General features: G+C 31.3%; 2 protein-coding genes across 3 annotated transcripts; both read left to right on the top strand.

Annotated features, from left to right (window-relative positions):
* The first annotated feature begins 2,716 nt into the window (after positions 1 to 2,716).
* LOC128182049 (uncharacterized) lies at positions 2,717 to 14,330 on the top strand. 2 transcript variants are annotated; one of them, XM_052850656.1, is made up of 17 exons: positions 2,717 to 2,846; positions 4,342 to 4,487; positions 6,949 to 7,076; positions 7,191 to 7,320; positions 7,432 to 7,500; positions 7,698 to 7,810; positions 8,099 to 8,180; positions 8,261 to 8,428; positions 8,524 to 8,610; positions 8,760 to 8,854; positions 8,990 to 9,091; positions 9,203 to 9,263; positions 9,521 to 9,625; positions 10,425 to 10,489; positions 10,595 to 10,666; positions 10,751 to 10,920; positions 11,120 to 14,330. In XM_052850656.1, exons 1-17 carry the CDS (start codon positions 2,798 to 2,800, stop codon positions 11,317 to 11,319), a joined length of 1,842 nt encoding a protein of 613 aa, XP_052706616.1. In that variant the 5' UTR covers positions 2,717 to 2,797; the 3' UTR covers positions 11,320 to 14,330. The 2 variants fall into 2 exon arrangements, with proteins under 2 accessions (XP_052706616.1, XP_052706617.1); XM_052850657.1 differs by lacking the exon at positions 8,261 to 8,428.
* Positions 14,331 to 14,536: 206 nt separating this feature from the next.
* LOC128182048 (uncharacterized) lies at positions 14,537 to 22,907 on the top strand. The gene is made up of 18 exons (XM_052850655.1): positions 14,537 to 14,687; positions 15,004 to 15,067; positions 16,244 to 16,389; positions 16,989 to 17,116; positions 17,272 to 17,401; positions 17,529 to 17,597; positions 17,832 to 17,944; positions 18,909 to 18,990; positions 19,079 to 19,246; positions 19,336 to 19,422; positions 19,830 to 19,924; positions 20,091 to 20,192; positions 20,293 to 20,353; positions 20,627 to 20,731; positions 21,080 to 21,144; positions 21,253 to 21,324; positions 21,406 to 21,575; positions 22,073 to 22,907. The coding sequence occupies exons 1-18, from the start codon at positions 14,670 to 14,672 to the stop codon at positions 22,270 to 22,272; spliced, it is 1,875 nt and encodes a 624-aa protein (XP_052706615.1). The 5' UTR covers positions 14,537 to 14,669; the 3' UTR covers positions 22,273 to 22,907.
* The last annotated feature ends 28 nt before the right edge of the window (positions 22,908 to 22,935 follow it).

The raw sequence follows: 22,935 nt of genomic DNA, 5'->3' as shown, positions 1-22,935 counted from the left end.
CATTTAATATTCTGCTAATCGGAGACACTATTTCAAGGTGGTGCGAGCCACCTTAAAGCAAAGAATCAACATTTATTTCAGATTATGGTTGTACTAATCATTGCTAGCTTCAATCATATAACATACACATGAGTCAGGATATATGCATATCTATAATCGACTCTTATTTTAATCATGTGATGAATACAATAAAAAGGTTCTTTCTGCCTTTGAGCTTGATTACACTGAATAACAATTGGTATGAGATTGGGCCAACTTGTACTTGTACTAGCTGACTTGCTATACAATGCCTTGTTAATATAACATCCATTTAACCTTTATGGCTTCATGGATTTAAAACTTTGTCAAAATTGTATCATTATCTATTATCCAATTTTAAACATGTTTAGCTTACAATAATTCAATATCTTAACTGTAGGTTGATATTATGTTCATTGGTATTCTGATTTAGTAAAAACCTATTTCTGGCCAGTGCTCCCAGTTGCCCTTTTACCCCCCTCCCATTCTCAATTTCTGGTCATAGCTAACCTTTAATTTTGCCTTCATCCATGTGCTCGCCGTTTCAAAGGGTTTTGGTTTGCAAATCGTCTGGCGGACAAACACCTTAGCTAAGCTGTTTATATGGCGGAATTTGCAACATGGCAAGGTTTCTCAGGTCTTTGATGTAGGCACCTGTTCCCAGGGCCTGCTCAAAGCTTGGGAATAGGTGGTCAACTGCTCCCAGTGTCTACCTAGCCTAGCCATTAACCCGCTTTAAGCAAAGCGCTATTTATCTACTATATGACCCATTGATTATTTATTGACTCAAGTCATCCATTGACAATTGACAATGAAGACTGATATTGATTAATTGATTACAGATTGATTCAATAATCCTATAGCCAATGTAATTTAATAGATTGATTTATGGATTGATTGATTGAACAATCCTATTGCGGATGTGAATGATTTATATTTATTGATTGAATTATATTTATTTATTGAACAAATGATTGTTGTGTGATTGAGTTAATTATTGTGCAGCTATATACCTGCTCACCAATTGAATTTGGTGGCAGGTCGGTGTTAAAATGCATTTTCAATTTCAGTAAATAAGCCATGACCAAAAAAGCCAGTTGGTGTTCAGCTGTTGTCTTTTATAAATGTAAATTATAATTTTGTTTTGTCGTCATCGTATTCCAAAAGATGACTGCACTAGCTGTCAATTACATCCCGATGTACCTTTGGGTTGTGTGTTCGTCTTTTCTAATAAAAAAGGCATTTTAAAAACAAAATAGATGAACGCACGGAACAAGTTCTTTTAATCAATTTAAAAAAGAACTATTTACTCTGAAACTAACAAAAAAATTAAATCCAATACTGTTAATGGTGTGCTGATTTTTAAATGTAGCAAAAACAAAACAAAAACAATCAATCGATTTCAGATAAAATCTCTACCTATACCGATGGATACGTCTAGACGCACTCAAACTGAGAATACAAAGGTAGATTGACTGCAAGCACTTGCTTTTATACTTGCTCTGACGTCAGTTATAAACCTTGACAAGATATCTTGTTCCAAATATGGCAAGTAGGCGGATGTCGACTTCATGAATAGTCATATTAAATCCCAAAGTGTAGCATAAGATCAGTTATTTAAAAAAAAAAATTGAATCCTCTCATTATCTAAGAAAAAATCTAATCATATATTGATTAAACATTTAATCTTTAAAAAATTGCTTTAAACATGAGGGGAAAAAAAAGAGTAATAGAATATATGATTATATAGGAGGTTTCATGTCCTCCTAGAAATACACCACGACAACGTCTATTACAAATATGGAATATGTTTGCTAAATGTTTGAAAAACATTCAGTACTTACATCAATCATCATAAATGAGGATTAACTGTCCTCTCTTAAAAAATACATTCTAAAGACTTTTTGATATATTCATGCCTTTTAAAACATAGACTTTGAGGCCACTGAAATGCACCACTCATATCATATTCTAATAAATGATGATAAACCCATACGCAATAAATGATGCATATAAACTGCCAGAAAAGATGCAAGGTAGATAAAATAACAGGTATGATTTGTGATAAATTTGCTTTACTTTTCAAAATTGGAAGTATTGTACATGATAAATCTTCTTGTGTACGGTCTCAATTGAGTTAGGCATCATAGAAATACAATATTTCCTGTATTCATCTTTGAAAGCGATTTGACATTCGAGATTTTCACTCAATGATTCTTATTTATAAGTATTTACATATATTATATGTTACCGCCATGAAAAAAAAGTGTGGTAAAGTTTTCAATTTTACAGTTTCGATTTTACAGCTGCTATTAATCTAGGCATAAAAATAAGACCCGTAATTTTTTAAAGTTTATGACTTGAATGCATGATACCTTATGTAATACAAAATTGTTCCGGTTCTTTTATGTGCACACCATACAGTAGTGGCCAAAATGACGCCATCTGACTTGAATTTATGATACCTTATATAATACAAAATTGTTCCGGTTGTTCTATTATGTGCACACCATACAGTAGTGGCTAAAATGTCGCCATCGCACAAGGTTAGATGTTTAAGTATTCCGAAAAAGAAACATTCTTTATCCATTATTATTGATAATTTTTAATTCATTTGTGTGTAATTTGCAATGAAGGGAAATTAAGTATGGAGACCTATTTAAAAAAATGAAACTACATGTAGTATAATTGAATTGCACGTAAATAATGAAGATAACTGCAAATCAAAAATTTATGTTTAGATCTTTTACTTTTTCTTTAAAAGTCTTATATTCCAAAGATGGGATTCTTGTTTTGCTGTTTACTTGGTCATCTGTTAATTGGAAATGGTAAGATCATAGAAGGTATTTTCCTTTATAAGAAATTAATCGATGTTTCTGCGACTAAAAAAAATTGATGCTGATATTCTTATCCTTTAAATATTAATTCTGTATTCATTTATAATCTTTTTATTAAGCTGACCATCTGGACAACTAGGTAGTTACTGCAATATTGAATAACTATAGAAATTAATATTAAAAGATAACTTTCGTTTTTTCGTTTACTTCATAACATTAATCAAAGTACTGGGAGTTCTGAAAGACGGGGTCTTGAAAGTTTGAATTTGTAATTGTCCACATTTTCCTCGAATATGTTCCAAAAATTATGAGTTTGAATTAGTTGTTTCAATCTCATATTTTAGAATTCGGTTTTTTCGCAATTGCCTGATACTTTGTCTAAATTTTACTAAATCCCAGCCGGGAATTAAAAACTACAACTAACCGGGAAAATCAAAACAACTATATTTAGGTAGATAATTTAAATCATTAGATTTATTTAATTTTGTGATCCAAGGGAAAATCCACAAGTCGGACGGTATTTGTTATGCAAGGTTTATGAAAACTCCGAAAACTCTCAAACTGCTGAATTACCGAACAAAGTTAATATTTGTATATCGATGACAAACACAGACACCTGACGTCAGAAATATTTCTTTTTACAATAAGATTATTCCAAGTACTATAACAATAAAAATGTTCATCGCGGTAGCCATTTTGATTTTTTAGACCGACTTCTCTGTCACGATTTTCTTGCAGCGATTCATATAAAATTAATATGTAAAAATAAATTCGTTCGCCACTTACCTTACTACTTTTTTGTGTAAACTCGTGCACCATCTACACGAATTACGATAAAACCGTTCCTGAAATTTCATTAAAAACCATACTCCGAATTCAGTCAACTGCTTTTCAAATCGATAAACATTCAGTGACGTAACCACAAAACACTACAACTATTGAACCCGGTCAAGAATACTTTGATCAATAAAGCTATTTGTTTATTTTCTTCATAGAATTTGGATTTTAACATAGAGGACTTGAAACGATTTAATGCGTGTTTTAATAATATATATTTACAGAAATGATGAAAAGTTTCTGCACTATTTTCTTTGGCGTAGACTCAATTCATGTGTTCTACGCGTGCCTTCCGGTTTGAGAATTCGGCTGACAGTAAACTAATAGACGGGGTCACGTGACCCCGTCTAAAACGAGAACGATATAAGTATAAAAGTCTACTTAGCTTTTTCATCTGAGTGGTTGTTTTCTGCAATGCTTAAAATATTACCTGTATGAACCATGGAAGAAAGAAAACATTTAGGTTAACAGTAAACTAAATGTGTGATTTAGAGACTCGAAACACTCGATTTAGAGATAACAAAACATTTTTTAATGTACCAAATATTTTGGAAGTTCTTGCAACCTTAAATTTGATAAATGTTTATTAATATTCTAGGTTTTTTTATCTTATATTTGTTATATTATCACGTTTGGTTTATAAAATCAGTTGAGGCAGAAACAATTCAGACCATACAGAAGGACTACTTTTCGTGGCGAATGGAAAATGAACCAGAATATGGAACCTACATAGGAAGATATGCCTTCAATGACCGTGTATATTCCTATAACATATCGATGTTTGAAGTCAGAAGGGTGAGTGTGTCTGATTCTGCTTGGCTGTAATGAACATGTACTTACAAAAATACTGAAACATATCTTTAAAAGATTAGATATCAATATTCGATAATATTAAGAATAAAATTAAAATCAAAGTACTGAAAGCACTGAACTCCCTCTAAGATGTAACACCGTGCCGAATGATTAAATCTGACATGCGCGTCAACCCATGGATAGTTATTCATTTATTATGAGTTCTATACGCCTAAAAGATATGCTTAACATGATCAATCTTATCTTTAAAAAATCAGGTAAATCTACCTTTCCCTACTATATTCTGATTCTAAATTCTTATAATTTAAATTTCATTTTTTTATATTTTCTATCTAGTGCATTTTTAACATCCTGTCATAGTTTTGCTGTCAAGGCTGCATTATTTAATTTATTTCATTAAATTTTAAAGTCTCTGTCTATTTTCTCTTTATTATTTTCTCTTCTTTGTATCTTTACTTTTTTCCTTAGGGCTTTTGATAATAAACACTGTTCGTTATCACCACATGTCATTTGTTAATTCTTGTTGTCTATGCATCTTTTGTTTATACACAATTCATTACTTGCAGCATACTTTTTAGCTCACCTGAGCTGAAAGCTCAAGTGAGCTTTTCTGATCACTTTTTGTCCGGCGTCCGTCTGTCTGTAAACTTTTTACATTTTCGACTTCTTCTCCTGATCCACTTAGCCAATTTCAACCAAACTTGGCTCAAAGCATCATTGGGTAAAGGGGACTCAAGTTTATTAAAATAAAGGGACACACCCTATTTAAAGGGGAAATAATTAGGATTATTGAAAATTTGGTGATATTTTTGAAAAATCATCTTCTCAAAAATCATTTGGCCAGAAAAGCTGAAACTTGTGTGGAAGCAAGCTCGGATAATGTAGATTCAAGTTTAAATCATGGTCCTCGGGGGTAAGGTGGGGCCACAATGGGGGGGGGGGTCGAAGTTTTAAATATAGGAGTATATAGAGGTAATCTTTAAAAATCTTCTTCTCAAAAACCACTTGGTCAGAAAAGCTAAAATTGTGTGGAAGCAAACTCAGATAATGTAGATTCAAGTTTATTCAAATCATGGTTCTCGGGGGGTAAGGTGGGGCCATAATGGGGGGGGGGTCTTAATTTTACATAGGAGTATATACAGTTTAACTTTAAAAATTAACTTCTCAAAAACCAATAAAACAGAAAAGCTGAAACTTGTGTGGAAGCATCCACAGATAGTGTAGATTTACATTTGTTCAAATTATGGTCCCCGGGGCTAAGGTGGGACCACAATGGGGGATCTAATTTTTACATAGGAATATAAAGAGAAATTTTATTTTAAATCTTATACACAGAAAATACTCCGAACACCACTGGCCAGATAAGCTGTAACTTGTGTGAAGTATCATCAGGTAGGGTAGATTCAAGTTTGGTCAAATTATGATCCCAAGGGGTAGGGTAGGGGCACAATGGGGACCGGTTAAATCTTAACAAAGGAATATATTGAGAAAAGTTTTCTTAGATAAGTTGCAACATTAGTGAAAGCAACCTTAGAAAGTGTAGGTATAAATTTGTCAAAATCATATTTTCAGGAGTAGGATGGAGCCACATGGGGTGGGGGTTGGGGTCCAATTTTACAAAGGAAAACATTTTAAATTCACCAAAACTCAAATGTTATAATATAATGGTTTTACTTATATGCAGGCATTTTGGCATATTTTTGATTCTTTAAAATTGTTAAGACTTTGGCATCTGGACAATTCTTGGCCTTCACAATTTTGATGTAGGTTTATATCCCATTTGATTTAGATCTTCTTGAGAACTGTAATGCTAAATATGTGATATGACTATACTGTGACGAAAGGGATCAATGATAAACAGAATATCCAGTGAAAAGTTTTTTTTAAATACAGGATATGTTAGACTACGTTGCCCATATATTTTTTTATATATTACTCCTTCAACTGATTTAATAAAGTCTGTTGTTTCTCAGGTGAGCGATGTGGCCCATGGGCCTCTTGTTAAATTAAATTACTAAATGTTATCTTGATCTTGTTTGTAACGCGAGGACAGAAATTTGCCATGCCTGCTGTCCGACTCTATTTCATTTTGAAATAAAATATTGTTTAAATCTAAAATTAAAAGGTTGCATTGAAAATTTGCCAAAGCTTTGCATTCAGCAACATCTGCGTTAAATTCATTCAAATATATCGCATGAATTATTTGCTAATGAAAAGAAATTTTTTAAATTATGCAATTTGGCAGAAATAGATACGTGAATTTAAAGAATTGGAGATATAAAACGATCCTCTTTTACCGTTAAGGTAAAACATATCCTTATATCAAATTTTAATAATATAGTGTTTAATGGTAAAGTATAAGCTGTGTCAATCGTAATTACATACCTGGAAACAATTGTCAAGTGTAAGTCATTTCATAAAGTTGTAATTGTTATGATTTCAGAACAAAACGCAAGAATTTCTGAACCGTTTAAACGTTATAAGTTCCAACATTACATCTTCAGAGAGAATCAATTTTCTCATTCTGAAAGACACATTTGAGACGTACATCAATGGCTCCAAATGGGCTTGGTATGTAAAACTTAAAAGTACCTACTTTCATTTTATTGTAAATCAATGAATACAACCTTGTGTTCTATATGTTGAATTTACATTAAAATATTTTTATTTCCGATAATGATCTAGGTACGGGGCACTTAATCCAATGAACTTTCTAGAAGGAATACAGCTATTTACAAGTGCTGTTAAAGCGTCGACCAACTCCAGAGGAGATTTTGAAAACTATATTGCCAGACTGAATGCTATTCCACATCAGGTTGAGTACAATTCCACCGTTTACCATCCTTTTATCAGACGATTCTGAACATTCTCTGAAGGCTATCAGAAGTAAACAACACATTCTTATTAATGTAATCTTAACTTATAGCTGGAAGAAGTAAAGGGATGCTTTCGAGAGGCCATCAGACTGAACAGAACATACCATAATGTTTCCATTGTAAGTTATTATCACAAAAGCATAATATTTAATTGAGCAAAAGACAAAGAAAGGAGGTGTTAGTTCTAAAGTATTTAAGCTGTGAACATATCCGAAAACACACTATTCTTACATAAAGTATAGAAAACATTTAAAAACCATAATTGAGTATGAGTATTTTCATACTTTGCTTAATAATGTCACATAACGTTTTGCAGGCTGGCGTTCCGGCTATGATCGATCAGCTCCTTGTGGATCCTCTGAAGTCTAATTTCTACTCTCCATTCAACAATTCCTTGGCAAATGCCGCTAATATACCAGAAACCGAAAAGTTAGAGTGCTTAGATATTGCATAAATTGTTATTGATACAATGTATATGTACATGAGTATAGTTGGAGAAAAAAATCTTCGTTTTAAAGTTGGGTTTAACTCCCAATTCTACGCAGATCTACACACCATCCACTACCGTACCTACACGTATACATAACTATGCATTATACATACTAATACTCCAGTATAACTACAACAACATCGTATTTTTACTTTCTAAGTATCTTTGATATAGATATCACAGATATATTTTGCAGGTTGTCACTTTTCCTATATCATTTTTTACAGACCTGGGATAAGAGAAAGGGGACTTCAAGCCGTAAACATGACAATTGAAGCATACAGAAGTGTTAAAGATTTTATCATTAATGTAAGAATGAACTATTATATTCCTACTGTTTCAGGGACTACCGTATGATAATGTTGATATTGGTTTTATGGTCTTAACAGGAATACATCCCTAAAACAAGGCTTCAGTATGGCGTTAACAGTTTACAAAATGGATTGGAATACTATCAAGCTTGCTTAAAATGGCACTTGTCTTTTGATATGACCCCCGAAGAAGTTCATAGAGTTGGAGAGCAAGAAGTTGAAAGGATTCACCAAGAAATGAAAATGGTTTTTGTTTGTTTTAGATACATTTTTTTGTATAGACTAAAAGTACGTGCCAAATCATGAAATGTTTATGAAATTAAAATGACATTTTCTTTCAGACAATGGAAAGGCTAAATCATAAGGGGACGGTTAAAGAATTTTTTAATAGCCTTGTAAACAACTCCAACTTTTACTCCAACGATTCGGTACGTGTACATCTTTACGTATATTGGAAATGTAATAATTCATTTAAAAATTAAATGTAATAATATATAACCAAGCACGTGCTTGTGTTAATTAATGATTAAGCATTTTCACATAACCCAAGATTTGACTATATACCTTTGTTTTGTAGGATAAAATTATCACTGAGTACAAAAAAATCGTATTTGATAGAATCAACCCAAAGTTACCACAGTTTTTTAAAGACATACCTAATGTGCCTTTAGAGTGAGTTCATCACAACCTAGAGGACTTATTTTGTGTCAACTTCAAAGTTATTATTAGTATCAATATTTCTTAATCAAAATATATCATTTATGTATTATTTGCTATGCATCAAAATGTTAATGGCATTATTTTAAGAATAAGAAAGATGAGTTACGATGGACCAGGAGGAGGGTATTCTTTTGCAACAGAAGAATATCCGGGAGTTTTTTCCATCAATCTATTCCGACCTTTGGAAAAGTAAATGCTTTACATCAAAGACGCTATTCATAAATATGTCTGATGAATTGTCGATTTATTTGCAAGTGCACCATAACGTAAGTAATCATATTTTTTAATTTTCTTTGATAGCCCCTTTTTTGAATTTATGGCACTGAGTCTGCACGAGGCAAATCCAGGTCATCATTTACAGGTAACCTTTTTTGAATTATGTAAAAACGTTTTAACAAAACCATAAAATCCGTTTCCCTAGTCTTATTAAAATGTTTGTTGGTCTATTTTACCGCTTTAAAAATGAAAAGGTTACCATAATATCCAATAGCCCAAGACATGATTCAAAGCACAAATATATTAGTATGCAACCTATTTTTGCGATAGATTGATTAGCCATGTTTTCCCTGACGAAGGTGTTCTTATGACAAAATACCTTGTGTTGCTTTTTTGCTACAGCACAGTTACGCTATGATGGCAGATCTCCCAGACTACAGACGGCACACACCTTTCTCATTTTATGATATCCCTGTATGGTTTCCGTTTTACTCTGCTTATTCTGAGGTAAGTTATTTATAGACAACCCCTAGTTCAAAGACAAGAGTATGCAAACAAATTGGAAAATAGCATTATGTCTCATTTATCTTTCTCAAGGTAGTTTATCAAGAATCGAGGTGAAATTAACAATTGTTACATAACAATTTTGATTCATCTGAAATACATTTAATACGAATATTAGAATTATTATGATGCTGACATATATCAAACTCTGGAATATGTATGTAGACAATTAATTGAAGTTTTTGTACTTAAAATGTTTTTTAAGAGTTGTCTGCCATTTATCAAAATTAGGGAAAATAATTTTGTCATAATATGAGGAATTATGAAATTTTTTTTGGCATTTGTAAAGGAAGGGAAAGATTTGCAACTTATTGCCAAGATATTTGTGAGAAACTTAATTGTAATTAAAAGATACATTTCAAAATGTATTTTTCTTAAATACCTCAATGTTAACTTCAATATGTGATATTTTGTAAAGATTCAATTTTATAAAAATAATTTAAAAGAGGACTCTTTTTTTAATGAATAAACTTCTTAAAATCACAGTCAAACATTCAATCGATAAGATATAAAATATGATAGTTATGGAAGGATAAAATTTGCGTGGTAATTTTAGACTACTCTAATCTCCTTTAAAAGAACATCATTATATAAAGATATCATAAAGTGTTCAAATTCTTATGCTTTTTTGTATGGATTTTTTTTACTTTCGAATCTAAGATTGATCTAATGGTGAATTTGTTTACAATCAAATTCATTATCTCCATATGATACTATAAATATGTCATCAATTTTTTTAAAGGGATGGGCACTATATTCTGAGTATCTTGGAGTAGAAATGGGATTATACAAGGACGATTATGAGTTGTGAGTTGCTTGTTACATAACAGAAATATTTTAAACACATTGTTGTATTTTAAACTCACGATTTGTTGAAAATTTACATTTCAATGACACTCCCTTTTTTTTTAGAATGGGTCGCTATAGCGCTGAGATACTTCGAGCCTGTAGACTTGTGGTGGACACAGGGTTACATTACTACAAGTAAGTGTGATTTGTTTTAAAGATCGAAGAATTAAAAATTTCCTATATAATTTGAAATTACATGTTGGACTTATCTTTTTTCAGTTGGGATAAGCAGAGAGCAATTGATTACATGTTAAATTACACTGCATACTCCTTTGAGGCTATGGAAATAGAAGTTAACAGGTATATCACGTGGCCAGGTCAAGCTTGTGCATACAAAATTGGAGAAATCAAGATAAAAGACCTTCGGAGAAAGGCAGAAACAGAATTAGGTAATTATACATTTTTTCTAGGGGCACATTATTTCATATTCACTATTTAGATCTTTTTTTTTTTTAAAACTTAATAAACCTTTACAGTTCTGTTCATGTTATATTTTCTTTTTTGTGGTCTATATGACATGATTTCAATTGAGTTAAGCATCATGGGAGAAATAAAAAACAAGTACATTCTATTTTACTTTTTTTGTAGGAACGCGATTCGACATTCGTGATTTTCACTCATTGATTCTTACTAACGGCGCTGTACCTATGTCCCTGTTAGAAATGTTGGTCAACGAATGGATCGAGGAAGTCAAGGCAGGACCAATCGTATCTGGGGGTTCTCTTGTAACTGGCAGTTACAAATGGCAGATTTTCTCACTTCTTTTTCTCTTTATCATACTTCAATGATTTTGTATGGGGAGAAGCAACAATTAATTACCTATATTTTTCAGTTTGGATATTTATACTGGATATGGTTTACGGTAATATAGATGTCAGACATACATTTTATGTTTTTTTTTTTTAGTCAATGGCAACATAAATAACTAAAATGGATTTAATTTTATCAATTATTATTTATTTGAAAATCAACGATATGTTATTTTGCTTGGTAACTAGTTTTTATATGTATCTAAGTTAAGCACATTTTTCCTAACATAAATTCTGGGGCTTTTCCGACAAGAACTTCGAAAAAATCCCATACTGTATGAATCATGATGTGTAATATTTAGAGATAGATATATTTCCATCAAACTATGTATCAGTAATAAAAACATTTCTGAGAAATTGTGCGGATCCGAGCAATATTGAGCTCTAGTCTCATTCAACCAGAGGATATTGAACTCTTGCGTAAGAAAACATACGACTACAAAAAATATTTAAATTTGTCGTACAATTTATAATTTTACTATTTTCATGGTATTTATAAATAAATTTCCTTGAAAAAGAAAGCATCAGAATACATAACATCGAATTTATCGATTATTTTAAAAATTAAAAAAAAGTGTGGTCCAAACAATGTTTCACTTCCGATTTACTTCAGTAACTGCGTAGGATAGTTGATTGAAATCAATTCCCAAAAATGGAACCCAATTTATTATAAATGAAATTACAACTCTTTCTGTTAAACGTTAAATTAAGAAATAAATTTACCATAGTTTGTCCCAAGTTATTGCTTCTATCATTTTTTGATGATTTTTAATCAAAATACACATACACATAAAGAAATACTTTTGATATTGATAAAAGGTAAAATGTCCAACATATCTTCATTGACACATTATCATTTTTCACTCATTAAAGTTCAGAGGAAAACAAATTTCTTACGGAGATTTATAATAGGAAATGTTTACATCTTTTCACCATTAAGAAATCACTCGGAATATCTCGTACAATTTTCACCATTATCATCCGGGCTATTTTATGGCTTATGCAATGTAAAATCCCCGTTGATAATCTGGACAATTTCCATATCAGTGGATGAACATAGTTTGGGCACAAAGGCATTTATGATTATTGAGATATCAAGCGAAAAGCAGGACAGACTATAGTAAGTAATCTTTATTTTTTAAAAAGGTAAAAGGAAACAAGTATTCCTTTTAAAGGAATGATCGGCAATAATGATATATTGATAGCAAGAAGCATTCAACATGATCAGTTTGATGTAAAAAAAAATTAAATAATTTAAAAAGTACTGCATTTTTAAAACATATAGAATATTTTGAATTTGTACACCATAATTTCATCATTATAAACTGTCAACAAATTTAATTTTGAAATAAATTTTGGGAAAGCCGTTCGTAAACTCCTTGTCTAGTTTTATATTTTTAACGTAATTATTAGATGTTAATGTATCGTCTTCTTCAGAATACTGAGCAGGGCTCTAAAAGAGCATTAACACGTATACAAAGAAAGAGTTGTATCAAAATAATTTAATGCGACTGAAAAACATTGAATGCCATCATAACTTGCTATTGAGGGCGCATTATAACATAACCTTGTTTATAAATCAAGCAGTCTTCCTAGCTACTATTATGCAACATCAATAGATCGAGGTCAGTTCATGGAGCATCTTCTTATGATTGACGCCAGTTCATCGAGGTCAACTGCATTACTGAATGAAACTTTCGATCGAAATTCTTACGCATGAGACAAAATGTGCATTCTTGAATTAACAGGTCGAACTGTATTTTATGTATGTTTGCATATCTTAAGGTAAATGAATTGAAATAAAACTGAGTAAAATGTTACATAAATACTAAACCAGACTTCAAGTTTTTATAAGAACTACTTATGCAACTGGAATGTGTGCGCACATGGAAGCATTTGCCGGATGCCTCATCTGGACACAATAGTGATCGGCCGAAGCCGATCACAAAAACCCCTCGAACAATGATTTAAAAAAAAAAGGATTCCTCTAATAAATTATAAAAAGCAAATGTAAATATGAAGTTCATTCTTATTGTTTGGACGGTCGTTGTCAATGTTAAGTAATTCATAACCAATTTTAAGAATGCCACAGCATTCACAAAACGTCAACATCTACTATATACATATGCCAGAGTGTGTATTTAATTTATAAAGACATATATACTGTAAACCAATTATTATTCGCTACGACTTTATTTCGCGATATATCCGAGATGAACTGGTTCGCCGCGACTAATTTTCGCGACTTAACCTCATCAACACCTGTTTCTTTTATTACAGCTATATGATAAATACTGGTCTGCGGCGAGAAATATTCGCGACAATGAGGTCTTCGTGAACCTCGCAAAAATTTCTCGCACGCTAATAAAAGTTAGTTTACAGTACTGTCCACTATTAAAGTGATAACTTAATTTAAGGAGGCTGCGTTGTGGTCAACAAATTAGCAATGAGATATGCCTTAAACTATGATACATGTTATTTTTTACCATAAATTAACACGTAAAAAAATCCAAATATTTTACCTTTAAATTTTAGCATGTTCCTATATCATCATATAGAGCTCTTCTTCATAAAGAGGTAAATATAATCTAAAACAATGCCATGATTACTAGTAATCTCTTCACCATTCTTATAAATCTGTAGGTGCTAGTATATCACATCATGTAGGGACACATGCTTTTGGGATTGAACAAAATATACAAAGTTACGGTTGATAATAAAGATATGTATGTGATAAAAATATAAATAACCGACAGAACAGACCCATGTTTCAAGTTCCTGAATTAGAAAGTGTCACATCTCAAGGTACACGCACTTATGATCATCAACAATTTAGCTACATTTATTTAGTACATGTATATTATGCGCGTTCACATGAGAAGTGATAACCTATGGCCAATGCATTTTTCACCTGCATTGACTGCAAAAATATCTATCTATCATTTCATTGAAATATAGTTTAAAATCTACCCAGTGGGATGACGGGACCCTTCTCATTATAGGATTTGTCTTATTTTAACAAAAATATAGAAACAATACATTATGATCGAGTGATAATTAATTTTTTCATTTGTTGTCAGCTATGGAAGGATACATTAACACTCATTGTCTCTCATTTTAAAAAATGGTCTCATTTTTAATCTTTTTTTGAGAGTTAACATTTCACCTACCCAGGTTAACCTGATTTTTACAGCTGCTATTAATCTTGGCAGATAAATAAGACTCTTAATTACCTCAATCAATTTTATGACTTGAATTTATGATACTATATATACAATAAAATTGTCCCCGTTGTCCTAAATTGTGCACACTGTACAGAAGCGGACAAAATGTCGTCAACGATCGAGGTAAGAGTATTTCAAGAAAATAAGCTCATTTTTTTATTATTACAATTATTAATGCGTTTGTATATAAATTTGATAATTTCTATTTGATGAATTAAAGTATTAGCAAACAAACAGAAAATCCAATCAGAATTTGTTCAGATATTAAACAGCGCTCTATGGAGGCAGTATTTATTCTATATATAAAAAGTTAAATGCAATGAAAGGAAATGATTTATTCTGACCTACTTTAAAAAAAAATCAAAACATGCATAATTGATATTGAGTAAGATAACTGCATATCAAATATTTACATGATTATATCTTTTACTTTTTAAAGTCACATTTTCCGAAAATATGGTGCTTGTTGTGTTGTGTACTGGGTCTACTCTTATTTAAAAATGGTAAGATCGATCTCTGTTTTAAAAACTTTAGGTACCTCACTACACCTTGACCTATACATTTTACGACGCTACGTTACAAGATGGTGATTTAAAATGTTTTTGAATTGTTTCTATCAATTTAATTGGTTAAATATCGTCGTACATTAAGCTCAGTGGTTAAGATATCGGCTTTGTGAACCGCATATTATGAGTTCAAATGTGCCTCGGGTTTTTGTTTACATTTATTTAAGTAAATAATTGAAAATATATTTTTTTAAATCCCAAATTGCAAAAGTTTTGCCTATTCGACTTATATACTTCTTATCCATCACGATATTTATCATAATCAAGTAAGTTTGTGCTGGTTTAGGAGACTATTTAAGGTGCAGTGAGCCACCTTTATTGATGTGTTTGCAACTTTTTGCTATATTAAGACCTCAATGCATTATAAATGTAAAAGTAAACATGTGAAAAACTAGAATTAATCTTTTCTTGAGTCAAGGTTGTCTATAACTACACGGACATTGCTGGTTTATTTAAATCCCTGTTAATGTTTACAGCCATTATAAAACTGACATACTTGTACATTGCATGGCTCTGCAATAAAACACTTAAACAAATTCTTCCACTGTTGTATTAACGTAGAAGTCATATGATAAGAAACCAAATATATTTACGTATAGATAAGTAAAAACCATAAGATATTTAATTTCTATTTTTAATTTTATGCTGATATTCATATATTTATTCCTATATTCATTTACACTTTTTCTTATAAACGGTTCCTCTTGGAAAAGCTGGGTAGAGAAATGTTCCAATAAATAAATATTAATAAAAATGAAAATTAAACGTTACTTTACGCCTTCTCATTCACTCTATGGGATTAAAAAAGAGAACGATATAAGTATAAATGTTTACTTTGCTTGTTTATGTGTATGGTTGTTTTATGCAATGTTCAAAATATGAGCCTATAAACCATGAAATAAAAAAAAAAGTTTCTTGTTTAATTCGTCAACAGTGAACTAAATGTTTGAGAACCTTTGTTTATGTTCTGAGAAAACACCTTTTAATGTTCCAAATATTTAAGAAGTCCATGCATACTTATAGTCGACCTGTTTTGTTCCCAATGATAAAAGATTATTAAAACTATACGTTTTGTCTCATTATATCATCACGGTTTTGTTTTTATAATATCAGTGGAGGCAGAAACAATTCAGACTATACAGAAGGAATACTTCTCGTGGCGAATGGAAAATGAACCAGAATATGGGACCTACTTAGGGAGATATGCCTTCAATGACCGTGTATATTCCTATAACATATCGATGTTTGAAGTCAGAAGGGTGAGTATGCCTGGTTTTGCACAGCTGTAATATACATGTATTCGTATAATATCATATCTTAAAAAAAGAGAATAATATTCAAAGTAAAATTAAATCAAAGTCCTGAAAGTACTGAACTCTCTGTAACGGATGTAACACTGTGCCGAATGATTAAATCTGACATGCGCGTCAACCCATGGATAGTTATTTATTTATTATGAATTCTAGACGCCTAATGAATATGCTTAACTTGATCAATTTTACCTTATAAATATGACCAAAAATTCAGAGAAATTAACCTTTTCCTATTGGATTTATTCTGGGTCTTACTATTAAGGTAGCATTGATAATTTGATTACTTAGGGTTGGAAGTAACAATTCAAGTTTATTGCAATTTTGTGGGAATATATACATGTACGTTAAAGGTATTAAAGATAAAATGAATGAGCTTCCTGTTATGCTTAGGTAGAACTCTTATCTTTGGTATTAAATGCTAATATTAAATACTAATGTTAAAGGTGTTTAAGGGTAAAACAAAGCTTTTGCAATCAGAGTTAAATACCAGGATACATTTGTGAAGTGATAGTCTTTTCTTAAAGTTGTAATTGTTATATTTTCAGAACAAAACGCAAGAATTTCTGAAACGATTAAACGCCATAAGTTCCAACATTACATCTTCAGAGAGAATCAATTTTCTCATTCTGAAAGACACATTTGAGACGTACATCAATGGATCCAAATGGGCTTGGTATGTAAAATTAAAATGAAATTACAAAGACAGTACATTGCAAGTTAAAAAAATAATACGAAATACCATTTCCCGTGTTATTGTGAACCGACGAATACTACCTTGTTTCTATGTTAAATTTAAACAAAAATATTTTATTTCCGATAATGATATAGGTACGGGGCACTTAATCCAATGAACTTTCTAGAAGGAGCACAGTTATATACAAGTGCTGTTAAAGCGTCGACCAACTCCAGAGGGGATTTTGAAAACTATATTGCTAGACTTAATGCCATCCCGCATCAGGTTGAGTACCATTCGGCTGTTTTAGATTTGCACCCCTTAAATCAATCATGAACAATCCTGAACATTGTCCAATAGTTAGCAGAAGAATACGAACCCATATTCTTTATTAAGGATTTCTTTTTTATAGCTGGAAGAAGTAAAAGAAAGTTTCCGAGAGGCTATCAGATTGAACAGAACATATCATAATGTTTCAATAGTAAGTAACTATCACAAGTGCCTATTTTGAGCAAAATATTTAATAGAAATTTTAGACACAGAAAGTAAGTACTAAGAGTTTCCAAGCTCTAAAGTTATCTAAAGCAGCATTATACCTGATACCCTTATTCGTCCCTGATATACAATGTACATGTAAAAATAAGAATTATTAGGTATACAATACCGCATAATATTTATAGTCTTTTGCTTTATATTGTCAAATAACTTTTTGCAGGCTAGCGTTCCGGCTATGATAGATCAGCTTATAGTGGATCCACTGCAATCTCGTTTTTACTCTCCATTCAACAACTCCTTGTCAAATGCTGCTAATATACCAGAATCTGAAAAGTAAGAGAACTCAAATATACGGAATAACTTATTTTTAATTCCATTTATAAGTTTTTAATACCGTAACATTTTGCTAAATATTTAATATTCTTGTATAAATAAAACATAAAAATATTATAGTCAGTTCTTAATTACGTTTCTATCAAATTTTCACGATTTCAAACAAAAGTACCGATACCTATCAAAGGGGTATAAATGAATCAATAGAAGGGGGGACAAACAAAGATTACTTAATTGACAACTTATCTTTTTTCACCTGGAGATTCACACAAACGAAAAGAAATTTTAAAAAAATTTCTTACGCATATTTATATGGATAAAATGTTCACATCTTTTAATATTCGGAGGTTTCTCGGACCACCTTGCACAATTTTTCAATATTGTATTTCGGGTACTTTCATTTCACTCGCTACGCTACATCCCTGTAGACTTTGAAATTTTAACCGTGTATTGTAACTGGCAAATTAGAGGATGAGTTTCAAGGGAGATATTTTGATGTGGGTTTTTTAATAATATTGAATAAACATAGTTTTAAACTGAAACTTTAATAATTTAAGATGAAAATGTGCTGCATAAATGTCTTAGGACAGAGTATAGAATGCAACAAAACCCAAATAATTCTGTTGTTTTGTGAAAAAAGCGACATTAATCAACAGAATATGTAAGGGATTTTTTAGGATCTACGTTGTTTTAAAAAACTTATATTGGGTGAGGTTTAAATACACTGGTAAAATTTAAAAGGCTGCAGGTATTTTGAATTGCAAAGATATATATGTTATCGGGAATTAATCTAAAACTTTTAGATATGTGTTCTGGGTTGTCCTGAATATATTATTAGTTTAAACATTTTATACATTTACTAAGTAACCAAATTGTTTCACCTTCCCTACCCGCGCTACGTTATCTCTACATCCATATCTCATTTCAAGGTTTTTTGTGACTTTTGATTTTTTATTTCTAACAGATCAGGAATAAGAGAAAGGGGACTTCAAGCTGTAAACATGACAATTGAAGCATACAGAAGTGTTAAAGATTTCATCATCAATGTAAGATGAAATAACCAAACCTAAGAGTGTTCTATTTCATGTTCTCTAGTATGTCTATGGTAAATACTGTTTGCCTCTGCATTGACAGGAATACTTTCCCAACACGAGGACACATTATGGTGTCAACAGTTTTCAAAATGGATCAGAGTACTATCGAGCTTGCTTAAAGTGGCACCTGTCTTTTGATATGAGCCCTGAAGAAGTTTATAGAGTTGGAGAGCAAGAAGTTGGAAGGATTCACCAAGAAATGAAAATGGTTTAATTTTCTTTCCATTTTCTAAAAAGGAATATGTATGTTTCAAGACATGAAATGCTAATGAATTTAAGATTATTTATTTTTTTCAGACTATGAGAAGGCTAAATCATAACGGAACGGTTAAAGAATTTTTTAACAGCCTCGTGAACAACTCCAACTTTTATTCTAACGATTCTGTAAGTATATAATGAAAGTTTGATAATTAATTCAAAAATTTAAAAGTTATAACAGATAGCCATTCACATACTAATATTGTAATAGTATTTGGGTATGTGAAGACATAAGCAACATGAGGTAGTGGCCAAGATTGACTGACTGACTTGAATAAATTTCTAACTGTATTTAACTTCTAAAATATATTTGATAAAAGTGAGGTACAGTACTCATGATATTAACTCAAAAGCTTAGACAAACCAGGACAATTATATTGACTAATTTCGGATAATTAGCAGCGCAAATTGACTTTGCTAATTACTTATCTGGCATTAGAAAACTTTTAAATACATGTTACATAAAATGACACACCAGAACACATCGATGTTATCATAACCTTTTTATTCAATATTGTACGATTGTTTCGCAGGACAAAATTATTGATGAGTACAAAAAAATCGTGTTCGAAAGAATCAACCCAAAGTTACCGGAGTTTTTTAAGGACATACCAGATGTACCTTTAGAGTAAGTTTTACATGAACACTTGAATTATCATTTTTATCAAAAAAAGAAAAAGAAATGATATCACCCTACCTTAAAATTTATTAGCAGTTTAAATACTTCCCGAACAAAATGTATAATCTAAGTATTATTTGCAAACTTTTAAAATAGTTTTATTGCCATTTTTAAGAATAAGGAAGATGAGTTACGATGGACCAGGAGGAGGCTACTCTTCTGCAACAGAGGAATATCCAGGTGTTTTCTCCGTCAATCTTTTCCGACCATTAGAAAAGTAAGTTTTCAAGTTATTTACAGTGACTATTGATAAATATTTTTGATGTATTGGCGATTCATTAGTATATCATTACATTTTCATGTAACTTCATTTATAGTCCCTTTTTTGACTTTATGGCACTGAGTCTGCACGAGGCAAATCCAGGTCATCATTTACAGGTAACCAGTTTTAATTTACTTAAAATTTCTGATTAAAACCGTTAAATATTCCTTTTCGTCCTAACAGTAGAGCGTTTGTTGGCATGATTTAGCCCTTTAAAAATAAAAGTGGTTGAAAAAGGATTTCATAATATTCAAACCCATAATGAGATCTCCATCAAATTCTAAGGCACAAATATATCAGCATTTTACCAATTTTGGGAGTTGATTTAACCATGTATTCTGTGACGAAGTTGTTCTTAAGAACAATATACACGGAATGTTTTACTACAGCACAGTTACGCTATGCTGGCAGATCTTCCAGACTACCGACGACACACACCTTTGTCCTTTTATGACGTTCCTGTGTGGTTTCCGTGGTACTCTGCTTACTCTGAGGTAGATATCAAAAGATAACCCCCTGTTCAAACACAAGAGTATGCAAACTAATAGGAAAAGGCGACATGCCTCATATACTTTGTATTGATATTCATATTACGAGCAATCGATGGCCATGGCTATTTTCAGATATTTCGAATCTCCATAAGAAGAACAGTGTGTAAAGATATAGAAAAGTAATCATATTTCATAGTTAAATTATATGGAGATTTTTTAAAACAAATTATTAGCTTTTAGATTTAAAATAATGCATTAAATGATCTATACGTAAGGTAGTTTGTGCATTTGTTGACCACTAACCTCCTTAAAATACTGGATATATCATCAAATGCTGCTTTTTTTAAAAAGGGATGGGCACTATATTCTGAGTATCTTGGAGTAGAAATGGGACTATACCAGGATGATTATGAGTTGTGAGTTTGTTATAACATTTATAGACTAGGAACATTGAAATAATTTGTTATATTTTTAAACACTTGATAGGTCAAAATTTCCCACTTATTTAAAAAGTCTTTCTTTAGAATGGGTCGCTATAGCGCTGAGATACTTCGGGCCTGTAGACTTGTGGTTGACACGGGATTACATTACTACAAGTAAGTGTGATTTGTTTCTAAGATTGGAGATTTAGAAGCTTTCTATATGAAATAAATTAAATATTGGACTTCTCTTTTCAGTTGGGATAAGCAGAGAGCAATTGATTACATGTTAAATTACACCGCGTACTCCTTTGAAGCTACCGAAATAGAGGTTAACAGGTATATCACGTGGCCAGGTCAAGCTTGCGCGTATAAAATTGGAGAAATTAAGATGAAGGAACTTCGGAAAAAGGCAGAAACAGAATTAGGTAGCTTTATTTTTAAACTACCAGAGGTGGTTTATTTCGTATTTACTATTCAGATATAAAATGCTGTACATTTTAAGGTCAGACGACACGTTCCTCGCAAAATGAAGATTAATTTTAAATTTTCAACGGCCTTTTATTATACCAAATAAAATAGTTATTATATTTAATCATTTTCAAAATTAAAATCTTAAATACATAAATGTATTCATGCTTAAAAAATTTATCAGCAATTTAATTGTATTTTCAATAAGATTATAAAGGAATTTGCATACTCTAGAATCTTGCAGAAGTGCCTGATAAGGTACCCTAATTTTTTGCAAGTAAGCTTGTCAAATTAGTAATAAATCAACAACAAATTCATGGAAAAAGTTTTATGAAATTGAGGAACGTGTAGTCTGACCTTAATATATCTTGTCGGCGGTCTCTATAACATAATTTTGAATTGATTTAAGCATCATGATAAAAAAAACTATATTCTGTATTCCTTTTCCTTGTAGGTACAGGTTTCGACATCCGCGATTTTCACTCACTGATTCTTACTAACGGTGCTGTACCCATGTCCGTTTTAGAAATGTTAGTAAATGAATGGATCGAGGAAGTCAAAACAAGACCTGTCCTATCTGGGGGTTCTCTTGTCACTGGAAGTCATAAATGGCAGATTTTCTCACTCCTTTTTCTCTTTATTATACTTCAGTGATTATTTCTTAGGAACGAAAATCAACTTTTAAATTTATATAAGTCCATTTCTTCTAGATTTAGTAAAAAATGATATATTTTATCTTTGTGTATTATATATTCTATGTTATCATCACGAAAATAAAAAAAAAATCGCAAAGATTGATATTTCGGTTGAATTTATGAACATAAGACTTTTAATTAAAACCTACCTGAAATGTAAACGTTGCGTTTAGTGTGATGTTTGCATCATAGCTTTATGTGACATCCAAGAATGTTTGTTTGTACTGCTAACCATTCTACAAACTTTTTTTCTCATGTACCAATCTCACACACATCTCTCACACACAATTTTATTTTCTCTTCTCACAGTTATACATTAATTGTATTTATTTAGTCGGTCAACCCTGGCAACATTAATTTAAAAAAAAAATTTTTAGATAAAAAAAGTGCAAACCCATTTAACATTAATGAAATTGAAACATTCTTTGTATGGGATGGATTTTTAAACATTTGAATAAGCAATATAGATTATCTAATTTAGCATGAAAAAATATGATAAAGATTTTTAAAAAGACGAATAGCAATTTTTTTTATAACAAGTCTTAACATGATATATACAAACTGAATTTTGCAGCGCAATTGGTTATTACATTTTTAGAACACTGAACTCAATAAACGAGGT

This window comes from Crassostrea angulata, chromosome 4, assembly GCF_025612915.1.
Source record: "Crassostrea angulata isolate pt1a10 chromosome 4, ASM2561291v2, whole genome shotgun sequence".
Classification (NCBI taxonomy): Eukaryota; Metazoa; Mollusca; class Bivalvia; order Ostreida; family Ostreidae; genus Magallana; species Magallana angulata.
This window is presented reverse-complemented; position numbering and strand designations above follow the sequence as displayed.